Source organism: Colletotrichum destructivum, chromosome 4 (genome assembly GCF_034447905.1).
Source record: "Colletotrichum destructivum chromosome 4, complete sequence".
NCBI lineage: Eukaryota > Fungi > Ascomycota > Sordariomycetes > Glomerellales > Glomerellaceae > Colletotrichum > Colletotrichum destructivum.
In genome coordinates this window covers 5,223,967-5,239,321 of record NC_085899.1, presented here as the reverse complement: position 1 = coordinate 5,239,321, position 15,355 = coordinate 5,223,967, and the positions used below count along the sequence as shown (strand labels likewise).

At 55.4% G+C, this 15,355-nt stretch overlaps 6 protein-coding genes across 6 annotated transcripts; 5 read left to right on the top strand and 1 right to left on the bottom strand.

Annotated features, from left to right (window-relative positions):
• Positions 1 to 286: 286 nt before the first annotated feature.
• CDEST_07529 (uncharacterized protein) lies at positions 287 to 2,018 on the top strand (the record flags this gene model as incomplete). The annotated part of the gene is made up of 4 exons (XM_062923688.1): positions 287 to 336; positions 402 to 849; positions 913 to 1,226; positions 1,364 to 2,018. The coding sequence occupies 4 exons, from the start codon at positions 287 to 289 to the stop codon at positions 2,016 to 2,018; spliced, it is 1,467 nt and encodes a 488-aa protein (XP_062779739.1).
• Positions 2,019 to 2,585: 567 nt separating this feature from the next.
• On the top strand, positions 2,586 to 3,879 carry CDEST_07528 (Putative aldo/keto reductase, aldo-keto reductase, NADP-dependent oxidoreductase; the record flags this gene model as incomplete). The annotated part of the gene is made up of 4 exons (XM_062923687.1): positions 2,586 to 2,628; positions 2,717 to 2,755; positions 2,852 to 3,389; positions 3,519 to 3,879. 4 exons carry the CDS (start codon positions 2,586 to 2,588, stop codon positions 3,877 to 3,879), a joined length of 981 nt encoding a protein of 326 aa, XP_062779738.1.
• Positions 3,880 to 4,650: 771 nt separating this feature from the next.
• CDEST_07527 (uncharacterized protein) lies at positions 4,651 to 5,707 on the top strand (the record flags this gene model as incomplete). The annotated part of the gene is made up of 2 exons (XM_062923686.1): positions 4,651 to 4,816; positions 4,875 to 5,707. The coding sequence occupies 2 exons, from the start codon at positions 4,651 to 4,653 to the stop codon at positions 5,705 to 5,707; spliced, it is 999 nt and encodes a 332-aa protein (XP_062779737.1).
• A 292-nt stretch (positions 5,708 to 5,999) lies between these two features.
• CDEST_07526 (Putative alpha/beta hydrolase-1, lipase, secreted) lies at positions 6,000 to 7,421 on the bottom strand (the record flags this gene model as incomplete). The annotated part of the gene is made up of 1 exon (XM_062923685.1): positions 6,000 to 7,421. The coding sequence occupies one exon, from the start codon at positions 7,419 to 7,421 to the stop codon at positions 6,000 to 6,002; it is 1,422 nt and encodes a 473-aa protein (XP_062779736.1).
• Positions 7,422 to 11,217: 3,796 nt separating this feature from the next.
• Positions 11,218 to 11,523, top strand: CDEST_07525 (uncharacterized protein; the record flags this gene model as incomplete). The annotated part of the gene is made up of 1 exon (XM_062923684.1): positions 11,218 to 11,523. One exon carries the CDS (start codon positions 11,218 to 11,220, stop codon positions 11,521 to 11,523), a length of 306 nt encoding a protein of 101 aa, XP_062779735.1.
• A 1,462-nt stretch (positions 11,524 to 12,985) lies between these two features.
• Positions 12,986 to 15,142, top strand: CDEST_07524 (Putative beta-hexosaminidase, bacterial type, glycoside hydrolase family 20, catalytic; the record flags this gene model as incomplete). Its single annotated transcript, XM_062923683.1, has 1 exon — positions 12,986 to 15,142. One exon carries the CDS (start codon positions 12,986 to 12,988, stop codon positions 15,140 to 15,142), a length of 2,157 nt encoding a protein of 718 aa, XP_062779734.1.
• Between the last annotated feature and the right edge of the window lie 213 nt (positions 15,143 to 15,355).

The following is a 15,355-nucleotide window of genomic DNA, read 5'->3' as shown; positions in this document are numbered from 1 at the left end:
TCTTAATTAGTGTTCACTCGCGTTATTCGTGTTTATCCTTTCTATGCTTTGGCGGACGTATTAGGTTTCCGTTCCCCTACCACATCAGATACTTCTTCGCATGGGCCTTCATTGTCTCATCGCTCTTCATCCCTCTCACCCGTCGATCAACTGAAAATCTTCCTGGCAAACTACCCATCTTTTTATTTCTTTGTTAAACATGTTTCGGTATGAATAGCCATAGGAACGGCGTCAGGAAAGCCACGAGGCCTCGCGCCGAGCGACCAGCGGACCGGCGCTGCCTTTCATGCCGCAGACGATGGGACGCGGTAAGGCTTTCATGGGTCACAGCCGGAGGTTGATTTGGGGATCTACGCGTCGCTGACCCCATCATCTCAGTGCAAATGCCGATCGTCGCGCAGCTCCCGCTCGGCGGAATGGCAGAGCTCGTCCTCGGGGACGTCTCCCATGACGCAGTCTTCACCCGAGACGTCCGAGTCCAGAATCACGACGCCAGGAGACCTCGGCCTCGCCACGGGTACTTTGGAGCCCCTCCATGCGGCCATAACCGCCGCCTTCTTCGCCTTTGTTGGCGATTCGCTCTCTCCCATCACAGACATATTCTCCATCTCCTTCATGCGGACGTACCTCAACACTTCGGTACCCGTCCGGACCGTCGTGTCGACGATTGGCAAGATTTGTCTGGAGTTCCAGAAGCGCGTCAGCCTGGACAAGAAGCGGGCTGCCGCGGCCGCCGTGATGAAAGAAGACCGCGCCAAGCTGAACGAGATTCTAGAAAGGCTGACCGGCCCGGACAGCCACGACCAGCACGTGATACTGCTGTACGGGATCCTCATGATCTACGCCGAGGTGCCTCGAACGATGTGCTACCCCCGCTAAGAGGTTCTTCACCCGACTAACTCGTTTGCATAGTTCATGACGAGTGACACGTGGGTCTACTTCCAAGCCATATTCCGGAAGTTGTCGGTCAAGGTCCAGGAGCAGTACAGGCAGAGGAAATACAGGCCCCTCCTCTACTTTGACAGGGGATTGCTCATGAACTTTTCCATGATGGGGTCCTTCTACGCCATAGTGTGCTTTGGGGACACGTTCCTCGTCGACCTAGACCTGTACGACCCCTCGCCGTTTGAAAGGGTGGGCTCGCTCGCCAGCCAAACCCGCGTCAATTCCGCAATCTTCCATCGTTACACCACGTTTATGGAACATTTTGCACGCTTGCATCACAGGTAGGCAGTAGCCATGTGCATGGAGAGTGTGATGCCGAATACCGAATGCCGAAGAAGAAGAAGAAGAAGAAGAAGAAGAAGAAGAAGAAGAAGAAGAAGAAGAAGAATAAGCAGACATGTGCTGACGACATGTCAAGGGCGTATACGTGGGTACAACAAGCTCGCAGCGTCATCAGGGACCGCCACCTTATGGAGGATGTTCCAGCGGCAGAACTGAAAGGGCTGCTTGCTGTCAACGGACTGTGGCAGAAGGGAAAGGACATTGTCGAGAGCTCGACAGTGGCCATTGACGTGATGGAAAGTCTGCGCGAAGTAGGCTACGATAACCATGATGATAATGACGACAACGGCAAAGACGATGACGACGGCGACGACGACGATGATGATGATGAAATAGCCAAGGCCGACTTCAAAGTCTTGAGGGAAGCTTACTACCGGTACTCGGTCATGGGACTCACACGCACCTTTTGCGACCCGGTGTGGAAGCTCGTGGACGAGAGCCTGCCGCACGCGGGGGATGTGTGCGACCTCGAGGCCCACGGCGTGTTCGTCCGCGAGAGGATCGCGCAGAGGCTGCCGGGCGTGGGCATGGAGGCGTGGAGCTACCTGATCATCCTGGTGGGCGTCGGCATGGAGTCGAACACGGAGGAGAACAGGAAGAGGCTGAGCGGCCTGCTGTACGACATCATGGGGAAGGGATTCGCGAGCGCGGGCGCGTTCCTGGAGGACGCGTGGCTGGCCTGGGGGATGAACCACCCATTGGGGCTCGAGTACCATGGCCCGACGTCGTGAAGAGACGGGCTGCTGCGACAAAAGACCCGGAACCCGAAATGGGAAATTTGCGTTTTGCCAAATTTTTGAAAATTGATGTTTCCAAAGGGGGGGAGGGAGGTTCTTTCATCACAACTCGGACAAGACCACGCATAGTTCGAGTTTGATATGTCTCCGGGGACAGCAGTGAGCGAAATTTGAATCACACTCATCAAGATAATCTAGCAGCTCAGGTAGAAGTGAAGAAGACGCCGCTCCATTCCACGTGCGGAATGGAGTGATGAGAATAGATCAACTGCCATATCATCCATCGCATCCAAGTATGATCCGAAGCACGAGCAGAGCGGCAACTTTGACCGCCATTGGAAATCCGCGAATCGATCAGCCATAATGACGTCATTTAATAATTCCCCACGTCCCGTTTCAAGAGAGCGTTCCCCGCATCCAAAGTCCCTCACTCATAGGATACAAATAGTTGAGACTGGCAGATGTTTAAGTATTCGGATTTGTCTTGAAGCCGGCTGGTCCAGGTTGAATCTCAGTAACTTACCCTGTCTTAATATCCAGAGCAAATCACTCATCAAAACAATGGCGCCCCCTATCTGCACAAAGACGTTCAAGCTGAACAATGGTGAGCATCATCTCGACGGGCCGCCAAGGGGGGAGGATGATTGATAGATACAGCCAGGGTGAGAAGAGAAACACTAACGCCTCGATAGGCCTCGACTTCCCTGCCGTCGGTCTGGGCACTTGGCAAGGTAAAAGACCCCCCCCCCCCCCCTCCCCTGTCCTCTCCTCCAAGCACTCCGGCATGGTGACGGTCTCTTGTGTGTCTAACTCCAACATCAACCCAGGCTCCCAGGGGACGGACGATGAAAGGGCTCTGGAGGAGTCCATCATCCACGCGCTCAAGTCCGGTTACCGTCACATCGACACGGCCCAGATCTACGGCGTCGAAGAGGTGGTGGGCAGGGCCATCCGCAACAGCGGCGTCCCCCGCTCCGAGATTGTCGTCGTCACAAAGTTCTGGGGCCACTGGCACCACGACCCGGCCGCGGCGCTCCAGATCTCGCTCGACGCCCTCGGGCTCGACTACGTCGACGTCTTCCTCATGCACTGGCCCTGGGCCACGACGCCCGCCCCGGAGAGGAAGGTGTTGAGGAAGTGGGAGAGCCCGACCTTCATCGAGACGTGGAAGAAGATGGAACCCCTGGTTGGCGACCGGTGCCGGGCCATCGGCGTGAGCAACTTCATGCCCAAGGTCCTGGACGAGTTGCTCGCCGAAGCCACGGTTGTGCCCGCCGTAAACCAGGTCGAGCTGCACGCCTTCAACCCGAACCTGAACCTTGTGCCCTACTGCCAGGAGAAGGGCATTGTCGTCACCAGCTGGAGGTGAGAAATGTCATTCCGGGATTCCCCATCAATTTGAAGCGCCGGTATCTTCTTGCAAGAACATACTTGTAACGTGCAGGGAGAAGGGAGGGAGTATTAGTACATACTGACCGCATTTCTCTCGGATAGCACGCTGGGTGGCTCGCGCGGGGCCAAGAACGAGATCCTCACACACGAGCTCTTCACCGGCATCGCCAAGGCGCACGACGTCTCGCCGGGCGTCGTCTCGCTCTCCTGGGCGGTGCAGCGAGGCGTCGCGGTCATCCCGAAGAGCGCGACCAAGTCTCGTATCGAGGAGAACATCCGCCTCGTCACCCTAACCGACGAGGAGATGACCAAGATCAACGAGGCGCACAAGACGATCAAGAGGGAACGCTTTTCCAACGGCATCGCCTCACAGCACCACGAGATCGACGGCAAGGTGGCCCAGCAGGGTTGGACGTACGTGGATATGGGCTACGAAGACGAGGACGGCAACTGGTTGGCGTAAAGCTGCAAACCGTAAGTCTGCCGATGCCCACAGTGTCTATGCTATGCACACTCGAACTTCAAATAACCGTGATGAACGGTTTCGAGTTATCGGAGAACACGATCAGGGTTAACAAAATTTACCTACCTAGCTAGGAAGAGCATACGGATACCTCTCCCGTAATGGCTCCCAGAATAAGGAATACAGTACGGATAGTAGAGTTGATGATATGCAACGAAAAAAAAAACACCCAAGATTCATTCGTGCGTCAGTCAGTAAAGCTACCGCAAACTCAGATCCGCCATGTCAGCGGAGTTAGGGGTTTATCCGGGGATAATTGTTTCCCGTCGTATTGTACGAGGGGAGAGGCAGCCCACGTGAAAAAGTTGCAAAGCCAAACCATCTCACTATCTATCACCATGTCAGTGAGGCCCATCTCGTCCAAAAGGGGAAGCCAATCGACGAAACTCAGTCGCATTAACCCAATTGGATTCATCCGAATGTAGAAACCCCGGGGAGAAGTCTATTTTCCACGTTGTTGAGAGCAGTAGAACCAGAGACTTCGATTCCAAATAGTGAGGAAGCCCACCCCCCCCCAGAACCATGAAGCATCGAAACCAGGCTTGTGGCCCTTGCACAAACTGAATCGGGGGCTAGGCGCCCGTAGCGTCGCAAGCAGAAGCCCCTCAAGACTTCTGGAACCCTGGAGGGAACCGTACTCTTCCCAAGTTTCTCTACGCCCTTTCGTCATACTGCAGTCTCAAGATCGCACCCGCTCAGCAGCCCGCGAAGATGAATGTGTCGCTCCAGGATGAAAACGCGGGAGGGTCGACGGGTCTCCAGCTAGACAAAATGCCACAACAGAATGAGGTCATTGAGCCGAATGAAGATTGGACCGGAGTGACTTCGAGCAAAGAGCGGAGAAGGCTCCAGAACCGCCTGAACCAGAGGGCGCACCGTTGGTCCCCCCCCCCCCCCCCCCCCCCCTCAAGCATTTACACGCCCACCCGAAAAAGGATTTGGTTTTACTGCTGACATTCAGAATGACTGGGTTTCCATAGGTAGGAGATTGAGACAGGAATTCTTCCGTCAGGTAGAAAACAGGCCGCCGGTCGAATACGTAGCAGAAGCCGGGCCCTCAACCTCGGGCCCGGCCCCGGATCCGGCTCCGGCCTCCGGCAGCGGAGCGGAAACCGGAGGAGCAGCAGCAGCAGCAGCCGAGGATGAGGTCGCAGACGACGGCTACACGCTTCTCCCCTGCGCCCAAAAGAGGGCGCGGATGAGGGACGCCAGCATCCAGGCCAGACGGAACCTCGCGCTGGGGACGCCCCAGCCCGTGCAGCTGCCGCTCGTCGTCGGGCTCAACCTCCTCACGGCGCTCGCACGCAACACGCGGCTGATGGGCTTCGACAAGCACTCCATCTGTTACGACGAGTACATCTCCCCCTTCAACCTGCAGGGGCCCGGCCTCCCCTGCGCGCCGCGGGACGCGTCCTCGTGGCCGCCGTTCCTGCACCCGACGGAGGCGCAGTTCACGATCACGCACCACCCTTTCCTCGACGTGTTCCCCATCCCCTCGCTGCGGGAGAACGGCATCCGGGCCGAGGAGCTCGGCTTCTTCGACGAGGACGACTTCTGCAGGGACGTCTTCAGCACGGAGGACGACGCGGACGGCCCCCGGCTGCTCGTCTGGGGCGAGTCCTGGGACCCGCGCGGGTGGGAGGCCAACGTGCCCTTCTTGAAGAAATGGGGCTGGCTCGTTCGCGGGTGTCCCGAGCTCTTGGAGGGCACCAACTACTGGCGGCAGAGGAGGGGGGAGAAGAAGCTGAGATTCATCACGGCCGGCTGAGTGGTTTTTGGGTATACATATGGTACAAACGTGAGGATCAACGTCGCCCGGATAAAGTGTTTTTTATCGACGTGAAGCTTATGTTTTTTACTAGTATGTTGTCGGCGGATCATGGATTGTCCTCTTCTATGATGCTTCATTCTTGCTCATGAAGAACAGTTCAATGTAGGTACTGCGGAAGAAAAAAAAAAAGAAAAACAAGATGACATCAAAGACACCAGATGAACTTCTCGTCCTCAATCTTTCCCGGGGGTTTCCAACACACACCCCAACATTCTTTCAACAAGTCCCATCAGAAAGGAACGACGGAGCCGTGCCAGAAGATGTCCCTGGTAGCATATCTCTTGGTGATGGTTTCGACGTCCTCCTTGACGCAGCCCTCGGGCACAGGCACGCCCTCGAACCTGGCGTCGATCCAGGCCGCGATGTCGGCCCGGGCTGCCTCCAAGACCTGCCCGTGTCCCATGTCCGGGTACACGCGCGCGTGGATGGAACTCCCGGGGAATGCCGCGCAGGTCTTGTTGAAGTCGTCGAGAGTTAGGTCGTTGGGCGTGATGGTGTCGTCCTCACCCGAGATGACCAGCATCGGGGCCTTGACGGAGTGCGGGCCCTGGCCGTTATACCGCACCGCCCAGTCGTCCGTCACGGGGAGCATCAGCCAGCTCGTGCTCTTGTAGAGCTGCTCCGGCGTGAAGCCGCCGACGATGGCGAACCCGGACTGGAAGCACGACTTGTCCAGGGCCCCGAGGCGCTGCAGCGGGATCTCGCCCAGGTAATCCGCCACCTTGATCTGGTCGGGGAAGAGCGCGGCCAGCGACTGGAGGAAGTAGACTGAGAAGGGGTCGCGGGCCGGCTGGCCCTGGGCACGCGTGAGGGACGCCGGGATCAGCTTCTGCGGCCGCAGGGCGGGGGCGGCGGCGACGGAGCCGAGGAACTCGCCGGCCGCCAGGAGGGCCTCCTGCCCGGGCTGGGCCAGACGCTCATTGGTGCGCCAGGCGGTCATGCCGCCCTCGCTGTGGCCGTAGACCATCCACCTGCTGCCGAGAAGGTCGCCGATGACCTTGCGCGCGGCGACGAGGGAGTAGGCGACGTCGGCGACGTGCAGCCAGCCAGACTCGTACATGAACCCCTGGGGGATGTCGGAGCCCTGGCCGGCGTAGTCGGGGGCGATGACGGCGTACCCGGACTCGGCCAGGATGAAGGGGGCCTTCCAGTCGTAGTAGAGCCCCTTGTTGTTGGTCGGCGCGCAGAGCCGGCTGCGGCCGGCGGTCCCGTGGGTCCAGACAACGGTGCGCAGTTTGTTCTGCTCCGCGCCGCCGCCGCCGCCGGCGGGCTTGGCGAAGGGGTTGTGGAAGGGCAGCAGGACCCAGGCGGAGGCCGGGATGGGCTTACGGTCGACGTCTTCTGTGACGTAGAGAACACGGGAGAGCGAGAGGCCGGCGGGGATGGTCCAGTTGGAGGTGAGCTGCTCGGCGGGGACGTCCTCCCATCGCAGGATGTCCCCCGGCTTGGCACCGGTGAAGTTGGCCGGGGTCGAGTAGAAAGGGTCCGACACGATGTCGCCGACCCAGAGGGCCGACTCGGCCTCGTAGGTGGTCTGGATGGCCGCCTGGCAGGCTTCGTCGCATCCCTTTCGACACTCGGCGTCGCAGATAGGGTCGAGGGCGTTGACGGCACCAAGAAGTGCCGCCGCGAGGATGACGAAAGGACGCATGTTGTCAGGTTAATCTCAACCGGAACAGTAGGTATAGACAAACTCTTTTGCTTGATGGGGGACGAGGAGGGAAACAAGTTCTTCTCTGCAGGTCTCAGCGCCAGTTTATATCAGATATCGAGACATACACCCCCGTTCGTCCCGTCCAGCGGCCAACAAACGGCGTGATGGCCACATGGTTGAGCTCAAGAGACTTCATCACGAACTCTAATTGGCTATGCTGGCTACAGAAATAGACCCTCCTCTCACCAAAGGGTCGCAACGAGCCTCCATCCAAGAGTTCGTTCCCGGGGGTTTCGCTTAGGCGGCGCATACGGCTTCCCCTTCGGGTTTAGACTATCCGCTCTTCGTGGCAGCCAAGGGGTCCGAAACTGAGTCAAATAGACTCAGCTGACGGGTGCTGATAAACATTTGCAGGTGCTTATTTCAACCCACAATGCGGAGAGCTGCCAATACTCGAGATGGCCGAGCCACTGAACCGTCGGAATCGTTCCGAGCTTTCCATCCGAGCTGGTCGCTTCCTCTCAATAAGAATGCTTGGCTTCTTCTGCCGAGGCTGCTGCCGATTCCACTTAGACTTCGCTAGCACTGCTCCCCACCGTCACCAACCAGGACACAACGTCGCTTCGGCTTTTGTTCCCGACAATTGCCCCCAGCGCGACAGACAACCATCCATCCATACCATGGCTTCGGTATCTGTGCCAAGGTAGTGAAACTTTAGTTGTACTTGAGTAGAACTGCACTGGATTCGTCAGGGCGGCACTTCTCGTTTAGCCTATCTCTGCTGTTGACGACTTCGGCCTAACAGGACGACTCACAATCACAGCACAAAGGGAAAAGATACCGGTACTTGCTGACGGTCTGTCAGCTGAATTTTCCTTGACAGACATCTAGATGGAGATTGAGGTGTTTCCAAGGTCGGGGATGCTCCCCTAAAGGAGACTATGCCGATAAGAGGGAGTACTGCCAAAGCAGGCGAGAACCTGAACCCCGACGGCCGTCTAACCTCCCAGATGACGCCACAGATCACATGTCACTGAGTAGCAGCCGCATAGAGTTCTTCGTTTGTATTGACAGGTGGCTCGTGAGAATTGTGGTGAGCTTAACATGAGGCAGCTCATACAAGGCCCACCGTTAACATTCCAAAACTAAAGCGAACTGCCCCCCGGGATCGTCCTCAGAGTCAAGATAAGCTCTTTGCTACGTCAGTAAGAGCCTTTCCGTGTTTTTAGATCAAGATCAATAGGCTTCTTCAAAGAAACGGTTCTTGGGCCATGACACCATTGTGTCACAACAGAACAATCAACCATGTGACACCACAGCGATTAAAACTTGCTGCATTACCAGTCAAACATCACAGGAAAGTCCATAAGACGTCATAGGGCGTGTTAGGGCGCGCGCCTGTATTCGAGGGTGGCTTGAGCTTCACAAAAGCGACATTCCGCGAAGATCCGCCCTAGACTGACGTCTTACTGGTTCATGTTTGCCTGCTGTCGTGCTGGCCAATGTCAATGTCAGACCAGAAAAGCTGTTTGTGTGCCACCCTGCCTCGATCTCATCAACTTTGAATCCCTTAGACTTGACTCGTTTGGGCCGTTCCGCCGCGGAATGTCGTTGGCAAAGGATCACACACATGGTGACCATGTGACGGTCGCCGAATGCTCAACTGTAGGTGTCGTTCACCATGCGGCTATATAATAACTCATCACGGTCAGTTCATTCGGCAGCCTCTTGTCGCCATACGAGACAACTTGCTGAATCTCGAGATCCTCGAACCCACCCCCCATCACCAATATGACCAAACTTTCAGAATTTGTTTCCCGCCTGCGGAAGAAACATGGAGAGCCCCTTCCCGCTCAGACCAATCAGTACAAGCAACTCAACCTTTCACAATCAACCCTTCAGCCGATCGCCAACATGCAACTGGCCCAAAACGACCAGATACAAGAAACCAAGCGGGTCCCGGGTTGGTCCATCTACACGATCAATGGATTCTGCGCTGTTGTAAAGAACCAATAAGAACTGAGATCACTTGGTCATTACTGGGTCCCTGTATTCACAAACTTCTGTCGGATATTGGATGGGTCATGGATTATTCGCATATGGTGGGTTTGGCAACAACTGTTGAGTTTAAAAGTAAGGCTGACGCTTTGTTTTGCGGCCCTAGTCACACTCAATGATTCGCTCACCTCTACGGTGGGATCAGCTGCGTCGTGCAGCTGATCCGAGCAACGAACACGGGGAAATGGCAGGTTTCAACGCAGCTGGAGTTTGACCGGACTTGCGTAAATGTGCGATCTACTTTGCTTACAGGGCAGAGAAAAGAATGCAAAACTTTCTGCGTACTGGTTTGACTACATGTTTTACAATTTGCCTCGAGTTCAAGATCGGACCAGGCCCTCTACCTCAGACCGGGTTCACCCATACCCATGGAACATTCATCACCTATTCCTTTCACGGTAGACTGACTTTTCTAATTCAAGCAAACAATCTTGCCGTGAGACTTGAAAGGGCTTGCCGGCACCAGAGGGAGAAGTGAGCTCGCGGCTGGCCCGATTATAACGCTTTCGCCATCGACACCATCGGTAAAACTAAAGCCCCAATACAAAGCCTTCCGGCTGCAGCAGTATCGCGGAAAAGGCAGCTTAGTTTAGACTTGGTTGTGTAGCAGGATACGAGCGACTTGCTCCTTGGCCGTCTGTAGCCGAATGCAGCCAAGCCGGTTATTGGGCCGCTTCAACCAGCTTTGCACTTGAAAACCTACTGCACATGCGGCCCCGTCCAGTCACGAAAAGCATTTTAGTTCTCCAAAGGAACGTGCAGTCTTGGGCAACGATCCTTCGTATGGCAACTCGTACGATGACCCCTCGTATAGCCATTCGCCGGGGAGGGGGAGACCATACTGAATAGCCTTAGGTAATTGGCCAATGCATTTCTCTGTATGTACTCAACTGGATCGAGGCTACGGTTGCATCTTGAAGTTAAGATCAACTGCACCGCTTTCAAACCGTTCCAGCTCAGTTCAGCTCAGCTAGCTAGGTAGTATTATTCAAGACCTGCTGATTGCAACATTCATGGATTCTCTACCTTGTGTACAAATACGATCGTCAACCTTCCCGCCTAAATCCTTCAAAGGAAAGATGCCAGGATTAAAGACCTTGGCCTTCTGGGCAAACTGGGTTCAAGGCTCCTTCGCTGTACAAAGCAGAAAATAGGAGGCGCCGCGCTTCAGTTGCGCTGCAGTCAAAGAGTATAATTGTCAGAAAGTAAGAGCTAAGTCTACTTAGGCAGGCTCTCAGAGACGTCACGCAGTTCCTGACCACGCTTAAAAGGGATATGACAAGGTTCAATACATATCCGGGCGGGAAATATCAGTGATCCCTTTGCACTGCAGTCACTCGGGCTATCAAAGTTGGCCAATCGCCAACACGCGCTTTCACACCACTCTCCAGTGTAGACGCCATTGTTGTATCCCTTACGTTCGGTGTTCCGGAGCCGACGAGGTATGAGGTTGGGATCTTTTTTTTCATGATCCTTGGGCGAGCCAAGGAAGGATGAGGTTGGGTTCCTTTTCATGATCCTTCGCGTAGCCGTTCGAGCCGTGTTTCTACATCGGGATGTCCACGTCTAATTACTAACGAGAGATTGCACTTGCAAGGACCTTGAGAGGCATATAAATCAGTCTTCTGCTGCCTTCAGTTCTCCCTACAGACCACGCAACTCATACTCTCTCATCAAGCTACGAGAACCAGGCACAGAAGCTCCCCTAGAAGATCATCGAACCCTTACAGTCACCATGCGTTTCACCGCCGTTTTCGCTACCCTCGCTGCCCTCGCTGTCGCAGCAACCGCAGCTCCTGCAAGCACCTCTGCTTTGGAGCAGGCCGGTGCAGTTCTCGGTGGGCAACACTCCTATTATCCTATCATTACGTACAAAATGATCGTAAATTTTGGTATCAAAACTAACAGTGGCCCTCAAATAGTTGCTCAACAGGCGGATTGCAAGAACCGTGACTCCTACGACATCTGTCGCAGGAACTGCAGCCCGCTCGCTCCAGGCTTTGCCTGCACCATCAACTGCCTCATCGCTTACTGCCCCTAGGTTAATTGCACCTGGCAGCTGAAGTTGCAGTAATCCTGTGAGGAACCAGGAGGGATCATGGCTCACTAGGAGTTTAGTCAAGTCCACTCTGGGACGGATCGCACATGTCGACGGCGGAACATCGAAAGGGGCTACAATTCTCAAGACACAAGAAAGTCTTCTTCTAGCCAAGTTAAGCACAATCGCTTCGTGTGTCATTTTGGATTACATGAGCCACATGTTCATAGCACTAGAATGACCTTGGGTGTATTTCAGCTTGGCTCCGTGCCTAGATTAAAAGTCTTAGAAGAACCAACCACTGTTAGTTCTCCACTCCCCAGCCTTATGGTGTTCTTTACATCTAGGATGCTATAGATTGGCCCTAAAAAATCTTGCGCCGTCTTCATCGGCCAATTGGCAAGCGGTCGAATCTACAAATTGTCGCAGGGCCGCCGGGGGCAGTTATGTTGTTGGATCGTTCCCATAGTATACGTGACCTGACACATAATAGCTTGTCCTTGCGACCTGTAGAGAGGTTAGCCGTTTCGCTACTTCATGAAAGATAAAAATAATCAGTTACAATGCAGTCGAAATGTTTTGGAGAACACAACATGTGTAGAGGTACAGTTGGATTTGAGGAGCGAATACCTCTTGGGACGTTTGAAATGCAGTTACCAGCGTCAAGGGCGGAAGGAGAAAAAAGATGAACTCACTGACTCACTGTAGATGAATCCTGATAATGCAACTCGACATCAACACCCTGTTGTACGCAGGGCTGTGTAAGTGATCTGGGGCACCCCTGGTTGTGTTGAGTACAAGGTAACGTCTTGACCCAAGAGTTAGCCAATTAGACTGAAGGGAGGCTGCACTATCACGTCATGATCTTGACCAACCACTCTTGAGCCAATTCTTCAGATTGCTCTTTCTTCGATATTGCGGGCTTCTCGGAAAGTCATGTTGAGAGAAGAGTCCGCCGTGCTTCATCTGAGAGAACGCACAGCGATCAGTTTTCACGCATTTACTCGATACCAAGCATGTCTGGGCCTGCTTGATTATCATCACTATCTCCATCGTCTCCATCAAGACGGTGACACGAAGCGCAGGCTATCCTCTTAGCTGCGAGCATGAACGGGGGGTGGGGGGGTAGGATCTTCCACCAGCACCACAGCTACCCTCTATATTAGAACTCCTGAACTTGACATCTTCCTTTGGGGTCCCGACTGGTTTTGTAACAAGAAATACCCATAAATACGGTTACGTTACTCTACATTTACATCGTTACATTCGGGTCCCGGTGTGCGGGGTATTGTACCTTATCTATGCTGATCTATCTGTCTACGAGATGGGATGAAGGGACGGACAGTCAAACAAGGGTTGAATTCTGCCAGCATAAGTAGCAACCAGTTGTCGGGGCGGGAGCCTCATGTCGAAAGCACTTCAATCTCGTCAGTTCTGGTAAATGAAAGGCGAAGCATCGCGTCACATGGCTTTCAACCTCATCGTGGCGGTCCTTGTCGCTCCGGCTCTGGCGTTGGGGCTCCAACTCCTCCCGCCAACTCTCCAGTCGTCAGAAGCGCCGGCGAAAGTCGCCTGGCAAGTTGCATCGAGCTCAAAGACCATATACATCGATAAGAGCTTCGCCGCCAAAGTCGATACGGACGGTTCGACTTTGATACCGCCCAGCGGTTACGAGTTTGCCACCCTCTTCCAGGAAGACATCAGCCAGCTCACGGGCGTCAACTGGACTTTGCAACGCGTCGACCGTCTGCCAAATGCTGCCAACGCCAGCGGCATCTTACTCGGTGGCTTCACCGGGAACGCCTCCTCCATCACGTATGAGAATGGCAACCCGACGTCTGAAGGGTACGAACTCGAGGTTACATCCGCCGGCGTCTTTATCGGCGGAACAGGTGCCCGCGGCATGTGGTGGGGGACCAGGACGTTGCTCCAGCTCTTGCTTTTACAGAACGGAACTCTCTCTTTGCCCGTGGGACGCGCCGTTGACGCGCCGGGTTATGCCACACGAGGATACATGCTCGACGCCGGCCGAAAATGGTACGCGCCAACGTTCCTCAAGGAGCTGTGCAGCTACGCGTCGTTCTTCAAGATGAGCGAGTTCCACTACCACCTGAGCGACAACTACCCACTCAACCGCGGGCGGAACGAGTCCTGGCAGGATGTCTACTCGCACTTCTCGCTGCGGCCGGAAGACGAGTCCCTGCTGCCGATCCTGCACGGCCGCGAGAACGAGACGCTGTCCCGCGAGGACTTTGCCAGTGTACAGAGCCATTGCGCGGCAAGGGGCGTGACCGTCATTCCCGAGATCGAGGCCCCCGGTCACTGCCTGTACCTCACCAAGTGGAAACCCGAGCTTTCTCTGGCGAAGCGGGATCTCCTGAACCTCTCCCATCCAGAGGCAATCCCGACGGTCAAGCGCATATGGTCCGAGTTTCTGCCTTGGTTTGAGACGAGGGAAGTACACGTTGGGGCGGACGAGTACGACCCAGCGCTGGCGGATGTGTACATCGGCTTCGTCAACGAGATGTCGGATTACATCAACTCCACGAGCGGGAAACGGATCCGGATATGGGGCACGGATGAGCCGTCGCAGAATGTCACCATCTCCAAGGATGTTGTCATCCAGCACTGGCAGTACGGCCAGTCGGACCCGCTGCTCCTGGCCAACGCCGGGTATGATATCATCAACTCGGAAGACTGGTGGGCGTACATGTCTCTCAAAAACGACCACATGCCCATTCTCCCTGCAAGATACCCGCAGCACTTCAACGAGAGCCGCGTTCTCAACTTCGCCGATGAGCCCGGGTGGCAGTGGACGCCAGCCGACTTCAACCCTTTCAACAAGACCATGCAGGTGCCTGATGGATCTCGTTCGAACAAAGGCGCCATCATGGCCGCCTGGAATGACAACGGCCCCGACGCCTCGACTCAGCTCGAAGCATACTATGCGATGCGCCGGGGTATAGCGCTTACCGGAGCCCGCGCGTGGCGCGGGAGCCGGGGGCCGGAGCTCGTAGCAGACGACGCCGCCCCAAGCATCGACTTCTTCTCCCCTCTCGCGCCGGGGCAGAACCTCGACCGCATTTTGCCTTCCGCCAGCCCTTCGTCACCTCTGTTCTCATGGGCCCGCTGTGCCGATGACCCGGAGACGGTACACCTGGGCCACGGGAGCAAGGGGATGAACTATACCCTGACACTGTCTGTCACGGGGCCCTTTACACTTACTGGGCCGGACAGCACACTGTCCCTGGACCTTGATGGGAGCTTGACCTTCGGTGCCGACGGTTGGCCGTACCCGCTGCGGATTGTGAGCGAGCAGGACGCACTGGAGCTCGACCCAGGCCACCCGGGACGGATCTGGGCGAACGTTTCTACCTCGTCACACGAGGCGGTGAAGATACCGAGTCTCCCGGCGAATCTCACCATCGCGACGGATGAGTTGCACGGAAGCTTGGCTTGGGTCAACGGCAAGTTCGCGGGGAGGTTCGAGGTTTTTGTCTATGGCGGACGGAATACCTTGTTTAGCTGGAGCCAGATGGCTTTCGTTGCGCCGCTCGAGAGCACGACGGGGCGGGGCTTACAAAGCTTGGTTGTCAAGGGAGACATACGTATTCCGTCGTAGTGGACGCTGGTCAACCGCTGGTCATTTCCCTTCTGTATAAAGTCAACGGATTGTTTTACATCCTTGATCCAGCAAGCGCTCTACGGGTTAGGTTTGTGTGCGGATGCCAATACATGGTCCCAAACAAACGTAATGTTACAAGGCCAAGGCCCCATCTAAGAGTAGCATCGACGACGCCGTTGATCTCGGTGTTATCAGTAATACATCCAATAA